We start from the raw sequence: 23,927 nt of genomic DNA on the forward strand, positions 1-23,927 counted from the left end.
TTGTGGTGACAGATAATGTAAACAGATAAAGGTTTATGTCTGCAGCTGTGAAAACAAAACTTGATTAATGAGACTTTAGTAGTAATCACCTAAAAGACCACATTCTACCAGCGCTCTGTCAGGATTTCTCTAAGAAGCTCAAATAAATCCTCCAAAGTATCAGCAGATACAAGAACATTGAAGTGGAGCTTATTAAAATAAGTAGGTATTTTGAATGTGCTAAGAAATGTGTGACTCAGAATGCAGTGACACAAAGGCAAATGATTTACTGCATTCTAGAAAATAGAAAGGTTCTGAGGGTTACTTTAATCATTTATTTTGCAGAAAGGGCATACGATGCTGTCTAGAAGGATTTATAACTGCACATAGCTCATTCCAACCATATGAGTAAGGCAAATGGGCAGATATTTTTTATAGAGCAAGTTCCAGAATACTTACGTCCATAGGTCAGCTCAAAGGCAGACTGGCTTTCTCTATCTTCTAATTCCTTGGCACATTTCAGGGATTAATCCTGATCACCTCACTGAGTCACCAAGAAAAGCATTAACTATGTTCAGTACATAGAGTTTTCTAAAGTAGGAACCTGTGCAGTATTTAGAACTTCCATTGAAAAGGATTTGACTAAAACAACATTTGAAATCCCAATACTTTTGCCTACTGGGTTCCAGAATGCTGGATTATTCTGAATAAACAATTGCTTTGGCTGAAGACAGAATAATGACCAGTGTAGACAACAGTTACAGATGACAGTGTTACAAATCCAGATTATTTGCATTTCCTATGAATACTTTAAGGATTTGCCAGTACCTATAACTTACCTAACAAATATTTTTTACATGGATCAGAGTTTAAAGTATTTGCTGAATCTTTATATCTATCTCTTCAGCTGAGTAAGAGATTGGAGAGAAGAGATCTCAGATTTTTCTAGATTAGTTGAACAAGCTTTTTTGTTTGTTTATCATTTAGATTTAAGCCAAAATGAAGTATATTATTTAATTGTATTGACATTTATAAACAGAAACCAATGACTTGAGTAATTTAGATTTTGAGAAACATTAAAATGGAAACTTGGACTCGTTTTTAGTTACTACATCTGTTCTAAGCAAGTTTTTCACTTGTTATCTCTGCCTGCTGATGACATTTAGCTTGGAGCCATTTTATCGTGTGCCCAGTAAATTTCGAATGGCTGTTCTTGAAGCTATAATGGCCTGAAACCTACAACCACTAAACCTTCATGAGGAAGCATGGCTCCTGCAATTCCCCATCTAAGTGGGTGTTGACTCCAAACTACCACTTCATATCTGTAATTTCTGTGTGATTTTAGCATGGAAATAATTTCCAGTTCAGATTGTATCTCTCTCTTCTGTATCAAATAGAGTTCTAGGGGATAGTAAAAAAAGAATGTGCACTCTACTCAAAACCTCATGAAATCTCATTTCCTCATAATGAATTAACTGGGAAAACCTTCTGTCTAATATTACATTTTAGGTTTTATGGTGATTTAGGAAAGCTGTTAAGGATGGGTAGAGGTAGAGAAATGACTAGAAGGAGGAAGTATGGAGACGTTTAAACTGATTGATGTTCTCTAAGTAGTATTTAGTTCTACTTAACAATTGGTCAAGACTCAAGAAGTTTAATTTTTATGGATTCCATATTACAAGTAAATATTGAGGTATATATAATTATTAGCAGAGAGTGACCAAAAAAAATCTATTATTGTGGATGAAGGGACTAGAAAAACAATTCTATCAGAGTTCTGTCAGATTATGAACTCCAAAGAATGAGAACTCTTACCAGATATAACCTTGAGTATACTCTCAGGTTCCTGCTATTGTAAAGCTTGACTTGTTCTGAGGAATCAAACCACTGGATGACCTTGTGGGTGCTACTCTTTGTGGAAACAATTTGCAGACTTGAGTGATAGCTGGAGAGCTAGATTTAAACATTTTTGGTCCTCATTATAAATAATTTTTCTTTTAATTACAGCATCTTCACAACTATTTCACAGTGACCGTTGGAATGCCTGCTTGGTGTTCTTATGTCCTTTTCGTCGTTGCCACCTTGATTTTTGGCCTTCTCATGGGTCTGGTAAGAGATAATGCCAATCTTCTTTCCTTTTCTTAAAGCCTAATGGGCTTTATGCAAAACTACAAAGCAGCCAAGGAAGAAAAAACACATTAACATTATTTTGTGTGTAATCTAAGCAGTTAAGTAGCATTTGCTTATTTGATACTGCTTACAATGCTAATTTGAGAAATAATGGAAAATTCATTAAATCATTATCTTTTAATTCTAGCCTTTATATTTTCTGAAGATCTGTGCTGCCCAAAATATAGGCAGTGATGAAGAGAAAAGTTGAGATCATACTTGAATTGATAGTTTGCAAGACAACCCCATCTGCAGTGATTTCACACATTGCCTACTTGATTAGAACTCTGTGGTGATAAGGCCAATGCTGTGGATCTGTTCCTCAGTGAATGAGATGATTCTTTTCTTGTTCATATCCTCCAATTAAACGTCTAATCCTGGCCAGCTGCTTACACATACACTCTCTTTAGTCTGAGGTAGATTTTATAAGATAATGTTGAAAGAAGGGACTAGAAAACACAGTCAATATTGTGAAAAAAAAAATCAGATGCAAAGCACATCTAGTGCTTACATATCTAGTAGGTATTTGTGTATTTTCTCCCTAGATATTTTAGGTAAGAGTTGGAATAATAAATTTATTTATTTAACTATGTAGGCAACTATAAGTATTGTGGCATGCTTTATTCTTTGATATAATTTGTTAAGCTTTCACTGATCCATTTGATTGAGCTTTAAACTAATTAAAACAAATTCTTAAACGCCCTTATACTATATATGAACCACATAGCTCCTAACTACTATATGATAGGAATAAGTGATGATTACTAAAAGTTTATATAAAAGAGACAAACTTTTAGTTAAGATTATTTTAAAAGTCTGTCCTTACACTTTATAATAAATTGTGGCTCTTTAGCAAAGTCTTTTTTTTTTAATCCTCACCTCAGGATATGCTTTTTTTTTTTCATATATTTTATTGATTTTTTACAGAGAGGAAGGGAGAGGGATAGAGAGTTAGAAACATCGATGAGAGAGAAACATCGATCAGCTGCCTCCTGCACCCCCCCCACCACTGGGGATGTGCCCACAACCAAGGTACATCCCTTTACCGAAATTGAACCTGGGACCCTTCAGTCCGCAGGCCGATGCTCTATCCAGTGAGCCAAACTGGTTAGGGCTGCTTTTATTAATTTTTAAACAGAGTAAGGAAGAGAGAAACATCAATTAGTTGCCTCCTATATGTGCCCGACGGGGGATTGAACCCACAACCTAGGTATGTGCCCTGACCAGGGCTAGCAAAATCTTTTTATAATAAGCTTCAAATATTAGCAGTTGTTTTATAGCAAGTCATAAGTTAGTACAACAAAGTCCTATTCCAGGGAGCCCATTGTATATGCCATGAGCATGCTTCCTTCATACTATGGTTTATATTTGAGATTTGACTAAATGTTAACCTCACAGGTAGGGATAGAACTTAGATACATCATTCATTAGGTCCTAGGTGTGTTCCCATTCTGATGTACTAATCATACTGCTATTAACATGTCCCTAATGGTCTGGTCTAAAAGGATTTGACTTTGGATATAAATTTGACCTTGGATGTAAATGTACTTCTCCCATCTACCATCTGGTTCTAGATTTTTCTGGTAGTATATTCTAGAGCCACAGGAGCATGAGGTTCTTGTAGAGAGAACAATATGAGATCCCTGAAGACTAAGGTAGAGCTGTGGAGAATGTAGGTTGATTGTGAGCCTAATGCAAGACCGTTGGAAAGTCTTCTCAGCATAAAGTTTTAGAGTTTTATCTTTGAGGTTTACTTTAAACCCAAGAAATCATGTCAGATGTGCCTATGTCCTAAGTTCATTTGGAAACAGATTTAAATAATCAGTGTAGGAAGGTTATTAGAAGCTTGACCCAAAGAAAGAAGAGAGTTGATTTAAGACTGTTCAAGTGATTAAGTGACATAAAATGTTATTCCTTTATAAGAAGTTGGGTCTCCTCAGACTGGCATTCAGAGCTTTCTCTGGACCTAATGCCCCCATGACCCAATTTGGTGTAGCTTAAAGGAGCTAGACCTCTGCTGCCACCCAGCTCTTCCTGGCTGTGCCCAGGGCCTTAAATGTGCCTTCTTCAAATGCATCATTCTTAATCCTTCCCAATGGTTATAATCTCTGTATCTCTTAAGCATCTATCGAAGTGCTTTATTCATTTTTCTTATGAAACTCAATTGTTCTTTATTGATTTATAATTAAACTGCCATTTTTTTCTCTTTTTGAATCTTGCCCCCAGATGTTAATGAACCAAATATTAAATAAATTAATAAATGAAAATCAGATGGTAATAATTCTGAACAAAATGTAGGATACTCATTTGACATTTATAAAATTGAGTCAAAAGGACTATGATTTTGAGTTCTTTAAAATTTTAGAATACCTTTAAGACATTGGTGTAGGAAGTACTATTACTATTTATGGTGCGGGGCAGCCCATGTACCGACCAGTTCGGTTTGTTCAGAAGAGTGTTTTTTAAAGGCCAGTTTAGACTTGGCTGATAGCGTGTGTTTTCTTATACCCGCTTGATTCATCTATTTTTAGTGGGCTCTCTTAGGCATTTGACTGTGTGGACCCCTGTTTTCAAATATTAGCATCTCCCTATATTGTGTCACATTTAAAAAAATAGAAAATTCTTAAGTATACCTTTTTCTGTTTTGAGGACTTTTGACCAACTGCTAATTATTTATCTATGAATATCTGGTTGTAGAAGGCTTAATTTTAAAGGTTATTTGAAAATAAATGTCCTATGTACTCACTATAAAATCACCTTTTCCCCCTCCAGGTCTTGGTGTTAATATCAGAATGTTTCTATTTGCCATTTCCAAGGCATGTATCTGAACATCCCGGTAAGTGTGATAAACTCATGTAAATAGAGTATTTTTGGAATTCTGTGTTGTGCCCTTTCGTGCTCATATAGGTGGTAGATTTCCCCCTGATGTGCTAGGTTACCAAACCACCACCACTAAATTCCTTAAAATATGTTCTCTATATAGACTTAACAAAATTCTCTTTCTTCTCTCTTAAACTAAGGAATATTTCATCTTGGCAATTTCTTTTTCCCTTTAAGTGTATGCCCTTCATTAATCAATTGATACCTTTTTCTTCATTCAAACTGGAATGAAAAGGGAGGGAGGGAACTCACATTTATTAGGACTTTATTGTGTGCCTATAATTATTCCAAGTGCTTTGTAAGAAGTCTCCCTGCCTGGCCGGTCTTGTTCATTGGTGAGCATCCATCTATGAAACAGGAAGTCATGGTTCCATTCCCAGTGGTCAGGGCACATGCCTGGGTTGCAGGCTAAGTACCCAGTACGGGGTGTGCAGGAGGCACCCAATTGATGATTCTCTTTCATCCTTGGTGTTTCTATACCACCCTCTCCGTTGCTCTCTCTGAAATCAATTTAAAAAAATGTTTAATTAAAAAAAAGAAGTTTCCCCAAATCTTTGTACTGTTTCACACTGTTTCTGAGATCAAATAGCCCTGGATTTGAATGTTTTTAATTCTATTTTTTAAAACTTTGCATAAAGACTTTTTATAAGACTTTGTTGAATTTTATGTTAGAGTTTAAATAAGCTATATTTCTTTTTAATTTTTGAAGTTTTCAATGCTTTGGGACTTCCATAGATAAAGTCATGCGCTATGAGATAGGGATACGTTATGAGAAATGCATCATTAGGTGTGATTTGGTCTTTTTTGCAACATCACAGGATGCACATGCACACACACAGATGATACAGTCTTACTTTATACAGCTGACAGCAGAGTAGGCATTTAAACCAGCATCACCACAAACACACGAGAATTACCTTGCTCTGCTACAAGATGACTACAATAGGAATTTTTTAGCCTCATTATAGTCTTACCAGCGGCTTGGTGCATGAATTTGTGCATGGGTGGGGTCTGGCCAGCCTGCCCTAATGGGGGCCCATCAGCCCAGGCTGGTGGGGGGAGGGGCTGTGGGTGGTTGCTGGGCTGGCCCTGCCCCCAATTGGGATGTTGGGGGCCGATTAAGGGTGGGGGTGTAGGGGGAGGGGAGCCAATCAGTTCCCAGATCAGGCTGGTTGGCTGCCACAGAGCGTGTCATAGCCACTGGTTGTTCTGGTCATTCCACCGTTCTGGTCACTGGGCTTTTATCTACACTAATAAAAGACAAACATACAAATTGACCATACCTTTGCTACACCTTAAACCACACCCACCAGCCAATCAGAGCAACTATATGCAAATTAACCCAACCAAGATGGCAGCCAGCAGCCACGGAGCTGGAGCGAGTAGGAGGCTTGGTTGCCCCAGTGATGGAGGAAGCCAAGCTTCCCACCTGCTGCAGCCGGCTCTGAGCTCCACTGAAGGCAACAAAGTTTCAATTATAGAAGCTAAATAAACCCCAGAATAAAAAAAAGAAAAGAAAAAAAGGAGAGACTGGGAGCTTCCATCGCCGGGGGGCTTGGCCAGCCTGAAAATGGCCCTCAGCCCCTCACCCAGACTTGCCAGGCACCCCAGTGGGGACCCCCCACCCTAAAGGGGGTGTGGCCAGCCTGAAAACAGCCATCAGCCCCTCACCCAGGCTGGCCAAACCTCCATGGGGTCAGGGTCCCCACTGGGGGGGGGCTTAACAGCCTGCAAACAGCCATCAGCCCCTCACCCAGCCTGGCCAGGCACCCCAGCGGAACCCCCACCCTGATCCAGGACACCCTTCAGGGCAAACCAGCCGGCCCCCACCCGAGCACCAGGCCTCTATCCTATATAATAAAAGGGTAATATGCAAATGGACCCTAACAGCAGAATGACTGGGAATGACTGGTCACTATGACACACACTGACCACCAGGAGACAGATGCTCAATGCAGGAGCTGCCCTCTGGTGGTCAGTGCGCTCCCACAGGGGGAGCTCTGCTCAGCCACAAGGCAGGCTGATGGCTGCCAGCACAGCGGTGGTGGCGGGAGCCTCTCCCACCTCCTCAGCAGCACTAAGGATGTCCAACTGCAGCTTAGGTCTGCTCCCTGCTGGTAAGTGGACATCCCCCGAGGGCTCCCGGGCTGCCAGAGGGATGTCTGACTGCCAGCTTGGGCCCGATCCCCCAGGGAGCAGGCCTAAGCCAGCAGGTGGACATCCTCTGAGGGGTCCCAGACTGCAAGAGAGCATAGGTCGGGCTGAGGGACACCCCCCCCCACCCCCAGTGCACAAATTTTTGTGCACCGGGCCTCTAGTATATTTAGATGGGACTGCTGTGGTATATGCAATATGTCCTTGATTGAAACATTGCAATGCTGCACATGACTATAATTAGAAGGTATATTATGTTCTTTAGAATTCTTAGAAGTAACAGAAAGCCAATTTAAAGCAATTTGGGGAAAAAGGAAAATGTATTTAACGCACACAACTGAAATCCCAGGGTTGTTCTAGCTTCAAGCACAGCCCAGGGATGTTAGATTGTGCTCCCATGTGACTGATTTCAGTGGCTGTCAAAAGCAGTAGCAATCACTGTACAAAGTGAGAGCTTTTCCTCCGTGCTCTGGCAGAAACTGCTGGGGAGCACTCTGATTGGCTCAGCTTGTCATATGATGAATCAGTTACCACGGCTAGTGAGTAAGTCACTGAGCCAGGTTCTACAAGGTACAAAATACAAAGCCTGAGGGAACCTTTGCCCTCCTGGGCTGGGCTAGGACGCCAACCAGAGATCTGTCCTGGGTAATAACAGCTTCAAGGTGGAGAAGACTGTCGTGTGCCCCCCTTGCTTTATTCCACAGTCAGTTTGATTGCTGAGTGTCCATTGTTTATTCAGAGGCCGTTCCCCTCTTCCCTCCACAGAGCAGAGTCGGAAGTCAGAGGAGGCTCATAGGGCTGAACAGTTGCTGGATGCAGAGGACGAAAAAGATGACTCAAACGAAGAAGAAAACAAGGACAGCCTTGTAGACGACGAGGAAGAGAAAGAAGACTTTGGTGATGAGGATGAACCAGAGGAAGAAGAGGAGGAGGACAACCTGGCTGCTGGTGCGGATGAGGAAACGAGTGACACCCAGGACCAGGGGCCCCCGAGGGAGCCCCTGGAGGAAAGAGAACCCAATGAGACTGAGGAAGATGCCCCTGGGCAGCCCCGTCCATCTGACACGGAAGACACATTGAGGCAGCGCAAAAGTCAGCATGCTGATAAGGGACCTTAGGTTCACAGACTATTTTCAAGAACATAGAGCAGAGGAGTGTGCCGGCTTCCCTCTGCCTGCAGTCTAAACCAAAATCCTCCTTGTTTCCCGAGCAAGCTTCTCTTAAAAATCCACCTTAGTCATGTAGTCTCGGCATTAAGCCTAATGTATATTAATGAGATTCCTTCAGGCATGACAATCAGATGCGTGGTATTAGGATATGCTTGAGGATTTGGGATGGGCACACATGCATCTACTTGGGGCGAGAGAGTTTTGACCAGAGGTAGCGATGCCCAGCCCTCGTGAGGACTGTTCATTGACAAGGCTGCAGGCCCCATAAAGTGAAAGCAAAGCAGCCTGTGCATCCTCATGTGTAGCAGAAGTCTTGCTTCTCCTGTGTTAAGAAGTTACTTTTGTCAAACTATAAGAAACATCAGGCACCATAGTACTGGGTCACTTTTTTTAGAGAGAAATGGAGCGGGCCCTGGCTTATTGTAGAAAAGAGCTTGGCAGTTGTCTTGACTTTAAATCTCCATTGTTATGTCTTATTTCTTACCTGTCCCATTTCCAGCTGTCCTGCCAACAGCCTGCAGGCTCCCCACACTTCACAATGCTTCCTAGTGAGACATAAGCTGCGTTTAGTGGATTTAAGGGTTTAGTTAATCAAAAACCACAGCCCATGAAGCCGGACTGCCAAGCAGCTCCAATGCAGTATTGTAACCTTTGGGGATTCAAAAAGGAGTAGGGATTTTACAGGAGACAATTTTGTTGTTTTTGCCAAAATGGAGTAATTTTTTTTTTTTTTTTTTTTTTTTTTTGCAAAAAGTCCCTTCAGCAATATTCTTTCCCAACCCAGAAGTTCCCTAAGTCTTGCCAGTACAAGGTAGTCTTGTGAAGAAAACTTGAATACTGTGTTTTGTTTTCATCTCAAGGGGTTCCCTGGCCTTGAACCACTTTAATAATAACTGAACATTTCTGGTTCTCCTTCAGTGATGTGCTTTTGGTGAAAGAATTAATGAAAGTGAGTATCTGGAAATGAAAGATTTGGTTTCATTTCCTTCTTTCTTAATCTTGTGAAGAATTTTATCCCTGTAAATCTCTCAGTGCTCAATCTACTAAAAGTACCCAGGAGGCCCAATTTCTTTTAAAAAATCCATCCATCTACTTCTGCCTTAGCTGATTTATGTTTTAGAATAAATTCATAAAATTAGATTCCAAACCTTATGAAAGATGACTAAAGTTGATTCTACACCCCTTGGGTCCAGACAGAATAATAAGTAGTGCAGGCTTATGAAATTTAAAAGTTTCTGTCATTTTAAGAAAGAAATATGCAGTGTACTCTTATCTGGCTGTTTAGATAACCCTTTTCTTCCATTAACTTTGAACACGGGATCATTGGCAGGAGGGAGCGGTTCTGAAACTTGCTGTCTTTCTGTGCTTGAATGAGCCTATTGCAAATTTACACAAAAGGGGTTTTTATTCTGCCAGAATCTAATTTTTAGAGATGGTTATTTTTCATCTTTCCAGTTCAGTTACCTGACAGCCTCATCCTGCAGCATGAGAGTCAACAGATTTTTTGCCCTAGCTGGTTTGGCTCAGTGGATAGGGTGTCAGCCCACAGACTGAAGGGTCACAGGTTCAATTCTTGTCTAGGGCCTGTACCTCAGTTGTAGGCTCCCTAGTCAGAGCTCTTTCGGGAGGCAACCAATTGATGTGTCTCTCACATGGATGTGTTTCTCTCTGTCTCTCCTCCTCCCCACTCTTTCTAAAAGTCAATAGAAAAATATCCTCGGGTGAGGGTTAGCCCCCAAAATAAGAAAGAGTCACCAACTTTTGGCAGCTATGAAGCTGGGGAGATCCTGACCAGACCAAGGACATCGGATCTCATTGTCCTCCCAGCCCTTCAACCCTTCCCCAAAGATCCTCAATAAGATGGTTTGACAACCCCCCCTGCACCCCCCAAAAAAGAGTCACCAATAATAGTTTTTCTCTTCAGACAGCAACACAACCTCAAGTTAGAGGCCATCAGAGAACTGAGAGGCTAAGAAAATCTTGAATTTGCTCATTTTCTTTCCTTCCGTAAGGTAGGTCTCTGATACATCTTAACCCAAAATGCAGTTGTTCTGATGGTGGTGGCTCCATCTCCCTGATCCCGGGAAGCTTTTCTGAATCATTGCTGAGCTGGGCGTGCCCTCTCGGCACTGGATTGCTTTCTCTTACAATCAGCTGAATTGAGTTTTCAAAGATCATTAAGCTCAAGTTCAGAGCTACAGACTAAGAAAGGATTCAGTTTGGCTTTTCTGTATGTATAAGCTCCCCTCCTTTGTAATAACATCATTTTTTTTAAAGTGGAATATGTGACTAAAGAGGAGGGAATGAAATCTACTTTGACTTTTTAGAAATGTAAGGCCAATTTCCAGTTGGACCCCAAATTTTATTTATATATATATATATATTTCTCAGCAATACTTTAAAAAAATGGAGTGAGCAAAGAAAAACATCTTGGAGAAGAAAATTCATTAGAAGTTTAAAAGTCTGGCTATGCAAACCATTTTTCCCCCCTGTTTTTCCTGTTTTTCAATATCCTGGCAAAAGATGGGGTTTTTACCAAGTGGTCTGATAAATACTCAACTAATTTCATTTCTTTCCACCTGAGGCCTTTAGGTTGTTTTCAGTACTGACTGAATGTAAAACTAAAGGCAAAAAGTCAACCTAAAATAATTTGAAATTAACATTTCAGTGGGATTTTAAGGATATTTCTTATATTTATTCCAGGAGTCAAGTGCATGGAAACATGATTTTCATTTTAAAAGTAAACTTTAGCCATGCTTTCCTATATTGTAGTAACAGTTATTTACTTACACAATAGTATTTTGTATAAATCAAAATCAGGTGAATTAAAAGTAACTGAGTAGTTGGAGCAGGTGCCTTTTCATCAATGAGGCACCTTCTACCTAGCTTTTTCTTAGTTTCCTTTATTACATCTCTTGCTAGGTCTGTTACACTACCCAACTTGCTTAGCAATCTTATATTGAGGTAGCAAACAAGCGTTAGCCAGGTTGGCTTTTGACACTGGAGAAAGCCACATTTTTATTTATTTATGGCCCAAATCTGTTGATAGCTCTGGTGTTGTTACATGATTTGGGCATATGTAAGCCTGCATCCTGTAACACCTTCGGAGTATATGATAAAAATATCTTTCAGGGGAAGTATTTACTGTTACTGTATTACTGAGTCAAGAGTGAAGGATGGGAAACATTAAAGAGTTAATAAAAGGTAGACAAGCCAGGGTACACCTGAGATTTCAGCTCCTTAAATTGGCTTGAAGTGAGAGAAAGGATATTGGTGCTTTTGCTAATGTCTGTCCTTTATCTCCGTGTCGAAGTGTTATTTCTGCCAGTGTTATAAATGTGTGGTAGACCCATCCTGTTAAATATAACAACATTTTGGAAAGTATTCACATCCTTTGTGCCAACAGAAAAGTTCCTTGCTTAGTATCTCTTTACCTCAGTCCTACGTTTTGGTTCTCCTGAGGTTACAGCTTGTCTTGCAACCAACGTGGAGTCATCAAGTCTGATGAACCTCCAACAGCTTGTGAACAGCTTTCCTGAACCAGGAAGTTCTGTTGAAAGGCCTGTGACAGCTTCAGACCAGGACTTGGCCTTCAGGTGGCTTATTCTCAGTAAAGTTTCATGTGTACTGTGACATTGTACTAGTATATGTGAGACATACTAGGTACACCTTTGACGTGTTTCCAATATAGTGTAATTGTATTTGTTACTAAATAGCTTCTTTGTGCAAATGCAATTTTTATACTGAAAATACTTCTTATTTGTATTGCAATACATTATAAATTTATTATTTATATTCCTTGTAATAGTCTTGATTATTTAGTCCACGGTACTTAATTATTTTCCTCTTCATCCATGTATTTATTCTTTGCCTCCTCAAATAGTATCTGCAGCAACTGGAACCAAGATAGAAGTTTCTAGCAGAACGTTGCCTGAATTGCAAAGCACCTTAATCACAGAATTGTACATAATCCTTGATCCTGTGTGTTTTCATTATATGTAAATTTCCATTTGCCTCAAAACCTATGATAGTGCCAAGTAAAAACAAAACCATCTATTGCTTTTCATGTAACTGTTTTCACAAGAGTTGTTTTCCTAGGCAGTAAAGAAAGATTACTGTGTTAAACATTTTCTCCTCTGCATCCATCCCCATCCAGTCTGATCATTTTTCCTCTTTATCCTCTTCTCCTTGACTTGGTGAAACCCACACCACGTGCCTTTAGCTGCTCTGGAAAGTGCACAAAACGAAGGAGGAGCCATCAAAGGGCTCCTGGTCACAGCCATTGTGTTGTCTATAGCATCTCACCGCACTCGCCTCTCGGAGCTCCCTCTGTCCTGAGGTCTGGGGGTGGCCAGGCTGGAGCAGATGGCAGTGAGATGATTGGTCTGCACCCCAAGCTTCCTGGCACTATGGCAGTGGGAAACACAAAGGAGGAGAGGTGACACTTACAAACCCCTGGGGACTAAAACAATGGAGATTAAAATGCTCACTTTTGAAAAACAATGGAAGGATGTATAATACAAAGAACATGATTAAATTTTCATACCACTGAGTTTCCCTCCCCCAGAGAAGCTGGCTCAGAATACATACTGGCCTATATAGTGAAAAAATATCCATTTTGCAGTGTCGCAGCCTACCTGAACTTTGTCCACACATCCTTGGTGGGAGCAAAATCTGTAGCTTTTGAAGCCAATGACATGGAGTTACAATGCAACTCCCGGCTTTATCCCAGTCTTGAAGGCTCTTTGGAACATATTCCACAGTAACTGGAGTTCTTTCTTAGAACATGTGAACCCAAGGTTGATACTGTATTAGGCTAGTGTAGGCTGTGTTAACAGACCCCCAAATCTCAGGGCCTTTAAGAACAAGAATTGTATTACTGTGTCACCTAGCCCACCTCAGGCATCCCAGGGGGTAGTGGCTATGCTTCAGGCAGGTTTTTCTAGGATCCAGGCCAAGGGAGGCTCTGTTCTCTGGTATCTAAGGTGACTGGTCACCTTCATCCCAACCAGTCAGAAGGGGAGAGTGCATGGAGAAGCACTCGGAGATGTCAAGGGCAGGCTGACAAGAGGCATACACGCACCATTTCTGGTCACATTTCCCATGAGAGGACTTAGTCACAGGGTCACAGCTAACTGAAAGAGAGGCCGGGATATGCCATCTCAGCCACAGTGACTTCATCTTCCCTACCTTTGTAACCCGACTGCCTCACAAGGGTAAGCTCCTGAGAAATAGCGGTACAAATGCCCACGTGGACTACTAGACCATTACTGGTGTGCAGGATACCAGAGTTTTCAATTGTGAATGATATGCTCCCATAGAATTTATATTTTACTTGAAAAGATGGACATTAATAAGTGGGATAAGAGTTCCAACTGGAAAACTTAAGAGATGCGGTGTGAGTTTATAAAAAAGAAACCTGAGCTAGACTGAGGGTTTGGTGGTAACATGACCAGAGGGCAAGATTAGGAATTGAGGAGGCAGAGATGGAATTGGGATCCCTCAGATGCACACCTAGAGAAATAGGACTAGCATTCATCTCAATGGAAGATTCTTTGTGGAGCCATTAGGGTAGATTCTGAACTTCATTTTCCTTTTGTAGAGGGGAGTGATGGAGGCATAGTTTCCAATTAATCTTTGCATGAGCTCTACCTCCTATTTTAATATCTTTGAAATCAGCATTTATTGAAGTCAGTAATTGATAGGCTCCATAAATCTCCCTAAGTGTGATTCTAGTTAATAGACATCTGATTAATCATGTTAGTCTAAAAATTACCCTTTGGAAAAATTTATGCCATCAGAATTCTTTGTGTTCTGTGACTGGCAGGGCATATAATTCCTAAAATTATTTATTATAATTAGTTACTGGAGTAGAGACAATAGGATAAACACAGAGCACATTTGTGCCCCAAAAGGACCAACTCCTAGGCTCACTAAATTGTGGAGTTGTCATGCTATGGGATTGTTCTTCAAACTCTAGCTCTCTGTGCAGTAAATTCTAAGCATGAATCTCAATCTAATAAATAGCATTAGAAACCAGCATGTTATGGGTTGACCATTGACTGTTAACTATTTTGTCTAATAATATTATACAGAGTATTCTAAGATTTCAAGTTGTTGACTACTTCATGAATAGAAAACAGCTATGGGCAAAGCCACATGATTAAACTATAGCACCAAGTCATTTGACCCTCCTTCAGAGTGTTTATTCTACTGACTAGAAAAGTAAGTGTTACCTCCTAAAAGAGCAAATGTCCTTTTAAGTGGCACAAAATAGGGTGATTTCTTTTCCTTCTATGCTTTTTAACATATATGAATAGTATTGGCATTTGTTTTAAAAATGAAGGTCTACTCTTAGGCTGTAGCAGAAAGATAAGCCCCCTGTCCTGTGAATACAACACAGTCCTAGCGACAGGTTAAAGGAGGGGCTTCAGGAAACAGCTAAACTCCTGACTATTCTTGAGCAAGAACTGCCTAATTCATAATATGCAAACAAAATAGTGATTTAGGGTAAATCCAAGTCAGGAGAGATCTCAATGTACATTGTTCCAACAAGGGTTAAATTGTTGGCCTTTTAGTAGGCTAATGATATGAACCTTCAAGGAAGGCTTTAGCATTTCTAAAACTTATTTAACAACAAATATTGTGGAGCAGAAAAATTGAAACCCTCCCACTGCAAACACTAGAAATGTTGGCTAAAGTGTAACTGACACTTTTTTTTTAAGGCAGAGCTGACCTTAAAAGAAAAAAATCCACAGGAGCCAACAACCACGAGGCCAGTAAAGAGCCCCTGGTCCTGGGCCTTCTAGTAGAAGTGGTGGAGAGCTGCTGCCCTAGGGAACCAGGGAGTGTATGTTTTATCTGCCACATAGGTGTAGGATGCAAAGTCTTGACTGTAACAAGGTGGGAGAATGGAGCTGAAATTGCGTAAAATTCCCGGCTACATCCTTAGTGAAACAAACAAACAAAAAATGCCTTACTAGCACATGGAAATTACAGGAAAGCTCCTCTGTCTTGGCCTGGTCTTTGTGTTGAATAATAGGAGACTTCCCTGAGAAATCATATGGGCCTGACCTTACACAAATGGAAGTTTGAATGCACACTAGCTTCATTGCCTCCAAACGAAGAAATACTCATAAAAATGCTAACAGAGGATGGGGAAATATTAGCAGAGGCAAGCACAAAACTACCTGCTATTGAAAACACCGTCAATCTGGCATAAAAATTCCTATAAAGCCCCACTAAGATGAACTCGCAATCCAAAGTCACCAATTACAGAAACTATCCATCAGAGAGCAAGATTAGACTTGCCCCACACTTTGGAATAATATTGTCAGATAAAAGCTTTAAACTTAAAATGTATTAAAACCATGAAAGAGGGAACATAAAACACAATAAAATAAGGTACTTCTTTCCTCACAATAATGTGTTTCAGGTACTTCCATGCTGCATGAATCATAGTTCAATCCTTTCTAATGGTGTGTAGAATTTCATTTAATGAATATTTATCACATTGTTTATTCACTCTACAGAATGAATTGACAGACATGTAGAGTGTTTCCAGTTCTTGGCTAGCCCTTTAAATCCTCTGATTATGAGACTTTCCAAGGACTACTTTACTAATAATAATATTTGGAGGAAATCCTGAAATGTTAGAAATATGTTCCTTAGGATTTTCCAAGATTTGTACTTGCATCACCAGAGAGAAACATAGATCACCCTTACAAAGGGAAGATGCTTACGAAACAGATATAGCCCAGGTCTTCCTGGGATTGAATCCCGGGTCTACCATTTGTCAGTGGTAAGTTAGTCAAGGTACCTAACTTCTCTGTGACTCATCTTTACAGTGGGAGTAGTAGTAAGGGAAACTCACATCCATTAATGAAGTTCTTAAAGGCATCAGAGCTGAAAAGATAATGGATGCCCAGGTGCCCAGGCCAGGATCTAGAATTGGAAAGATCAGGAATGTGGTCCTGGTGTTTGGGGCTGCCTTTCTCCTGAAGGCATCTGATGTTTCTAGGAGGAGGGGTGGGCAGTGTGTTACAGAGCCTGAGTGATGCTTTTGAGAGCTTTGGCTGAAGGGACAAGGATTGGCTAAGGATGGGAGGGCATGTGAAAACTCGTTGGTTGAGTTGGATCTCTGATAGGACCCACAGGATGAGCCATAAGTAACCAGCCCCCATAGCTCAGCCTCAGTCTACCCAGCTTCTAGAAACAGGATGATGTGATCCTGGGAGCAAGCATAAATGCTGGAAGGAAGTAACTTGGTAATGAGAGTTGAGGAAATTGAGTTCTTAAATTGAGTGGTGGGTTCTCTTGATTTTTTTACTTTGCTATGAGGTAGGATTCTGTGGTCTAAATAAATCTTGGAGCTTCTATAGCCCTGTCTTAATGGATTGTTGCATTCAAAGGACCATAATCTAACAATCAAAAGGAAACATTATTTTCCTTGTATTCCTTTCATTCTCAGCCTCTTTTAGTGCTAATGCCATCCCTTCATCAAGCCAGCATTATCCCCCCATTTATTCTTTAGTCTATCCCTGAAATACTCTCTTTAGTAGTCCCAAAGTGTGAGCATTAATTGCTCTGTTTCCCCCTCTAGTTTCCTCTTACCTGCCAGCTCTCTGCTTTTACCCTTCCTGGAGAAAAATCCTTTCTGATACAGATTCCCCATCTCGGCTTGTAAGGTTCTTCTCGCTGCACAGCTATGCCACAGAGCTCCAGGAAAGGAGTACATACCACAGTGACATTGCCATAATCCTCCTTGATTGAGAGGTGAGGTGAGAGAGAGGCCATGAATACCCAGATGTCAAAGAAATTGTGCCGATGTGCCTATTACACTTTCCATCTGCTGCCCCCAACTTTTGTAGTTTATTCTGGGCAGATCAAAATCCCCGTCAGGTGCAGCTGCCTCTGCCACAACTCATCATTGTCCTTTCCACAAACACTGGAGACAGAGAACGGGAAAACTCCCCAATGGCCAACATGTCAGATTTAGTATTTAATCCGTGCCCCTGCTAAGAATAGCCACTCCTCTCCTCCAGTCCCCATCCTTCTGTAATGAAAGATGACATCTGACAGACACCTTTGAGGTAGAGGCTACCACCAGATCCTCCTCTTCTCCACAACAGGAGCCAACATTGGCCATGTCCCAGCCTCCAAGTCTGACTGGGCAGCCAAGGTTATCCCTCCGTGGACTCAGCCATCCTGGGTTCTTTCAAATCTCCTCTCATCACAGGAAACCTCCCTGAATTAGAAGCAAACTGGTGCCCAATCTGCAAGAAGAGCTGTCTCTTGGACTCTCTAAAATTTGGATGCTATTTTTGCTTATCTGAGAAAAAGACTTCATTAAAATGGAGTATGCCGGAAACCAATTCCAGCATGACAGCAGGGCTGCATCTGGGAATGGCTGAAGGCATTTCCCCAAACCTGAAAAGGGATTATTGCTTGGCTGCCAGACAGCTAAAAGGCATCTTAATCTACATGTTATTGCCTCCTACTGGCCAAACACCTGAACAGCCATAGGCTAATTCCCCCATTCTGACAATGCTTGTGTAAACCCTTTGAAGTGTATATCTCTGCCTCACCTCAGGACAAGTTGTGTTAATAAAAAGCATGGGGTCCTGGGACCAGGAGACTTTAAGACCTTAGACTTAAGATCTTAGAATTTAGCTCCTTTAGCTAAGCTCCTCTGACCCCCAAATGCCTTTCAAAATTATGCTTTGTCTCTGGATTCCTATTTAATCTACACACAGCCTTCTCCAGATTTCCTGAACCCTTCTAGATGCTGGGACAAGAACCCCAGCAGAGTATCCTTGCTATCACTTCTAGTTTCCTAAATCTGCTCAATACCTCTGGTGTGAGCCCCATTAACTGGTCCTAAGTCCCTTACAATCCATTCTTTATCCATCTCAGCCTAGATCTTTTTTAATCAATAGTGGAATTTCAGGAAGCTCTTGCTTCAGGATTAAAACCCAGCAAATCTTGATTCACTCACCTACCTGCTCCAACCAATAGATTTGCCAAGACTCATCACCCTTGGTAGACAGTTCACCTTAGAAATTCTTCCAGCCACCTACTTCTCATGGACACATGCTCTCAAGACCATAACATTAATGACACCTTTTCTAGCTTTGACTTCATAAGTGACCCCTGGTGTAGTATGTTAGATGCTGGTATCTTTTTATTTGTTTGTATGGGCAATGTTTAAATCACAACTCAGGATTTTTTTATTTGGCCTTTCTTTGGCATGGTATTTACCACACCTTTCTCAAGTTTCTGGGAGCAATTATCCTGTTCCAGTGTTTCCAATGTCTGCTTCTTGTTGATTTCACGGCACCAGCCAGATCCCCTGGAATGAATCTGTTCCCAACAGAGGAGCAAGGCAGCAACTTTGACTTCTCCAAGCAGGCTTGACAGGCCTGCTCATTCTGTTGACAAAGGGATTTACAAAGAAGTTTGATGGCCATGGAATCTGTCTTAAAATTAATGTGCATTTTGCAATTTCACAAGGCAATTTTTTTCTTTTAAAGGCAATTGCTAGTGAATATATTATAGTTACTTCATCAGTCTGATTCCCAAATTGGAACTATTTTTCCTTCTCCTTCCAATTACAGTTTTCACTTCAGCAAAGTCTCGACTACATGGCTCTGATTTTCTGGAGTCAATTCAAGAACCCACTCTTTATTTCATTGTTCCAAGAGTCTGGCCTTCATACCAAATTGCACTCTTAACTCAGGTGATAATTTAATTCAAGGTGCAATTGGATGTCACATGACAAATTCTAAGACTTAGAGATTCACTCCCCAAAAGTGACCCAGCTAAATGCAGAGGCTCCACGTGGTTCAGTCTTTCTAACCAACACAACTCAGCCCAGGAACCAGAAACATAAATTATTAATTCTAGTTCTAGAAAGATACTAAGGAAAGCCCAGTTCATTTTCCAGACTAATATTTCTTAAAAGCCACGCTTGATTTCTTTTATCCTTCTACTATCTCTTACATGGGTGCATGGGGTTACCCTTCAACCTTCACCTCTTTGTCATTCTCCATTCTCTTCCCACACAAACTGTCCCCCTCTCCGAATACTCTTTTTATTCTCCTTCCTTTTTCTTCCATGCCATGTTTTTTTCTCCTGTCACAAATAAATCTCATCCTTCTCTGCTACAAATCTTTTTATCTTTTACTTTATTTTCCCTCCTCTCCACCTGACTTCCTGAATTCACATAATAAGATCTAAGGTAAGGAGGAGGGCAAAGAAATAAATGGGATACAGCTATGCTATTCCTTGCCGAGGGTTGGGGGGTGGGGGGGAGAGATCATCAAATACTCATAAATTAATATATTGTCTCTGTCACATTAAAATGAAATAATAAATCACAGACCATATAATTTGTTGCCTCTATATTTTTGCTCACCACCTCCTTTTCCATGTCCCCCTTTTTTCTCTCTGAGTTTGACACTTTGAGTCTTTAATCTAAAACTAGAAATGAAATGGTTTTCTTTCTTCCAGCAAGTTTTACATTTCACTGAAAGATGTTATAATTAGTTCTCAAGTTAGTGATATTAATTCAATTCTTTCTGTTTGCCCAGAAGTAAAGTAGCCTTAAGGGTGTAGAGAGAAAAAAAAAATCTCACATTTACTGCTCCACCATGGGAAGAATTTTCTCTCCGTCCTTCTTCTTCCCTCCATGTCATCAGAACAAGAGTATGCAATGATTAATATTTGTTTGTTCGTTTTTCTGTATGAATTTAATTTTATACATAAAAGTTTCTCCAGAGGGCCACATTCTTGTTAGCATGGGCTGATTTAAGACAGCTCTCAATCATTAATAGTGAAGGTAATTCCATCTCCCAATTCCAGATTACTTTCTATTGGCTTACTAGTATATGTCAGAAGTAAATCTAAGCATATTAAATGAATGCCTCTTAGCTTCCTGACATTGAAGAGAAATTTAGAAACTCCAATTTTAGTTATTGCTGGTGCTTTTGAAGTATAGCTATTTCCTAAGACTTCTTGAAGCAGATCAATAGTGAAGGAGTGGCTCATTTTAGGAAAGCTGACACCTAAACTCTAGATATACAAACACATAAATGTGAGACGCTCATCAAAATTATTTGCTGCTGGTTTTTTTAAAGTAGTAATTCATTGTGGCACATTTGAACAAGTGTTTGATTTCTAAAATGTCAGACCAAGCTCACTATTTTAGAAGGGCAACCACTGCATAAAAGCAAGATATCCCTGAAGATACATCTTCAGATGAATGGGGTTCTAGATATTTTGCCTCTTTCAACAAAAAGTGCTGTTCAGAGCCAGGAAATGACTCGTCAATAAGTTGCAATTTGAATGAAAGCTGAATAGTTAATGATTTAAATAATTTTTTGTTAAATTTTAGGTATGATAATTATACATGGCTATTTTCTTTTATTGTAAAAGCCTTTATCTTTGTGAGAGACATGAATTGATATGATGTCTAGAATTTGCTTAAAAATAATCCCATGGGAACTGTGGAGTGAGGGTGGAGGAAATAAGCTTGGCTGTGAGCCGGCAACTGTGGAAACTAGATAATGGTTAACTGGAGGGAAGGTCACTGTACTTTTCTCTTACTTTGATTGTTTGACATTTTCCATAATAAAAACTAGTCTGAAAAAGAACTCAGGTCTCAGCTTAGTGCCCTGTTCTCTTTACCAACCTTTTCCAAACTTGTATAATCTTTAAGATATATATGTAAAACTAGAAGCCCGGTGCACAAAAATTTGTGCACTGGCGGGGGGGGGTCCCTCAGCCCAACCTGTGCTCTCTCACAGTCTGGGACCCCTCGGGAGATAACTACCTGCTGGCTTAGGCCCACTCCCCTGGTTGCAGATGGCAGGCCCAGATCCCGAGCTGGTTCAGGATTGCACTGCCGCCTGCCCCGCCCACCCCGCCCCACACACCACAGGCCCGGATCCCGCGCGCGCTGGGGCGGGTGGAGGCTCCGGATTGCGCTGCTGCCCGCCCTGGACCGTACATGGCAGGCCAGGATCTCGCGCTGGGGCGGCCAATGGCTAGAGATCGCCCTGCTGCCATCTTTGTTGGCAGTTAATTTGCATATCGTGTTGATTAGCCAATGGGAGGTGTAGCGAAGGTAAGGTCAATTACCATGTTTGTCTATTATTAGATAGGATGACTCACATCTACACTAATAAGAGAGAAAGATGCAAATTGACCATACCTTCATGATGCCCACCAGCCAATCAGGAGTGGATATGCAAATTAACCAACAAAGATGGTGGGCTAATTTGCATATGCAGGCCCGGAGCGGCTGTGGTGGGGCAAAACGCCCCAGCCACTCTGGGCCTCTGGGCAGTGTGGGAAGGCAGAAAGGTGACTCCGGGCTGGAAGGAAGGCAGAAAGGCAGCTCTGGGCCAGAGCAAAGGCGGTGCCAGCAGCCAGGGGAAGGAAGGCCCATTCTTGCACGAATCTTCATGTATGGGGCTTCTAGTGCAGATATGAAAGTGAATATATAGTCAAGATTTTATTTACCACATAATCAATGAGAGAACCAGATAGAACAGATTTAAGAACGACACATTTCTGGATCAGGAGTATTAAAACGAATGTTCAGGGGAAGTTTCTACAAGAAGGGAAGGGAAGTCTATTGATCTTGTACAGGACAGCACTGACTTCACTTGCCTACAGACAAGAATTATTTTGCATTTCCATTATATGTCTACAACTTAGCTCTAAAATAGTTCAAAGACAATGAGAGACAAAAATTAGACAACATGGAAGGTTGTCACCTAAACAATCATAGTTTTTCACTGAAGCACATACTTTTTTTTCTGTATATATTTCTGTCAAGGATTATCTATCAGTGACCCATGGAAACCACTTTGGGAAATGACTTTAGAAGCTGCTGCCTTTCTGGAATGTATGTCATTCAAGGGAAATGGTGGGGAGAAAAAAGAGGCAGATATAAAATAGATTGTGTCTTTTAGTGGAACTTGAATTCCAGGTACTGCTCATTTGATATGTATCCAAACATTGTGAGAACTTACGTATCCTCTGTGGGCAGGAATTATTTAATGTCATCAAATGTTGATTTTTGGAGTAGTAGATATAACTCCAGACTGGAAGAATAATAAAACACAGTCTATTTCTGCTGAGAAATATTGGCCAAAAATAAATAACCTGCCCATATAACCATAATATTAAGTCAGTCATTTTATATTTCCTGTGCTTTTTAAACGAGGTTATCCTTTGAGAAATTGTTTCCTGCACATTGAAAGTGATGCCATCTCCTTTCTGGAAAATGCTGGTGTCTATCAATACTGAAATCTCATTACCAGACACTTTCCTGCTACTGAGAGCTGATGAGCAGCATAATTCGTATGAACCATTTCCACATGATTTCTGGAAAATCCTATTAAGATAAAAGGGCTGAGAATTATGGAGCTGGCCTGGTTCCTAATGTTGTCTGACTGAAGAGATGTATGTGAATGCTAAGAGGAGAAAAAGGTAGAGGCCGTGTGCTGAAGACTTGTGAGAGCACCAGTGGCTAATATATTGTTATTGTTTTCAGGAGTGACATAAGAGCTCAGAGGAGACAATTTTTGAAAGCCGCATGATATAGAGAATGCTACGGTATATTTTCCCAATTTGTCATTCTGCTGCAGATTTGCCATATTCTTTTCAATGATTCTTCTCTTTTTTGTGATTTTTCTCTCTTAGACAAGAAATACAATAAGATTCTTAAACACACATGTATTTAACTTCCAGGAGTTACTCCACAGAGGGTAAAGCCTGGCTTAGAAAAGAAAAGAGCTACAAGGTTTTTATTATAACATTATCTCATTCTAGTGCGGAAAGAAAGGCAGACATGAAAAGCCTGCGATTTGTCTTTCACCTACGGGGCTGCTCATCACTAGAGCTTTACAGAGATGTAAAGAACTGTCTGCTTTTATTTGCTATAATGAGCTGATTGGTAGCCTTCAGTCAGGTCTGCATGGAAGACGAAAAGCAGCCTTTGTTTTTCTGCTTATAATGAGGCTATCGGCATGAGGTAAATTTATAGTAGCGTACAGAAACTTGGGGGCATTCTGGTTTTGTTTATTATTGAGGAGAGAGCTGGACTAGTAAAGGTCTCATTCAATAGATTGAAAGAGTCTTTCTTTGAGCTTGGCAGCTGCTGGATGGGTTCGTTAAGGAAAAAAAAGGGCAATCACTCAGGACAAAATCACAGCAATGCTACCCTGCCTCAGCTGTGAGGTTAATGTCCACCTGGGGTGCTGGGTTCAGGGTCAGAATGTTTGTCTTTTATCTATCTTCTTGTACAGAACAGAACATTTCTTCTGATGGAATTTTAAAAAGCCAAGTGACCTGGTTTGTGGTGATTGATTAGATATTTTCTTATTTCCAATAAGAAACCATGAGGTCCTCCAGTTTGCGGGCACATAACTTTAAAATAGTAGTTTATAAAGAAACCAGAGAGGAATCAATCATTCTACTGTTGTAGCATTAGAAGCTATACAGTTGAATGCTGTCAGTATCCTCACAGTTTCTGTCTTGCCCCAGGGATAGTGTTTGATTATATTG

General features: G+C 40.7%; 1 protein-coding gene across 1 annotated transcript in view; it reads left to right on the plus strand.

Moving 5' to 3' along the window:
• Positions 1–12,417, plus strand: part of TMX4 (thioredoxin related transmembrane protein 4) — a 39,387-nt gene extending 26,970 nt beyond the window's left edge. Inside the window, exons 6-8 of the mRNA XM_070419928.1 lie at positions 1,987–2,088; positions 4,921–4,984; positions 7,948–12,417. Of these exons, the coding sequence (XP_070276029.1) occupies positions 1,987–2,088; positions 4,921–4,984; positions 7,948–8,300 (519 nt within the window). The 3' untranslated portion in view covers positions 8,301–12,417. The remainder of the gene's footprint in view (positions 1–1,986; positions 2,089–4,920; positions 4,985–7,947) is intronic.
• Positions 12,418–23,927: the final 11,510 nt, after the last annotated feature.

The sequence above is a fragment of the Myotis yumanensis genome, unplaced genomic scaffold, assembly GCF_028538775.1.
Source record: "Myotis yumanensis isolate MYYU_CA2020_CCGP unplaced genomic scaffold, mMyoYum1.0.hap1 SCAF_7, whole genome shotgun sequence".
NCBI lineage: Eukaryota > Metazoa > Chordata > Mammalia > Chiroptera > Vespertilionidae > Myotis > Myotis yumanensis.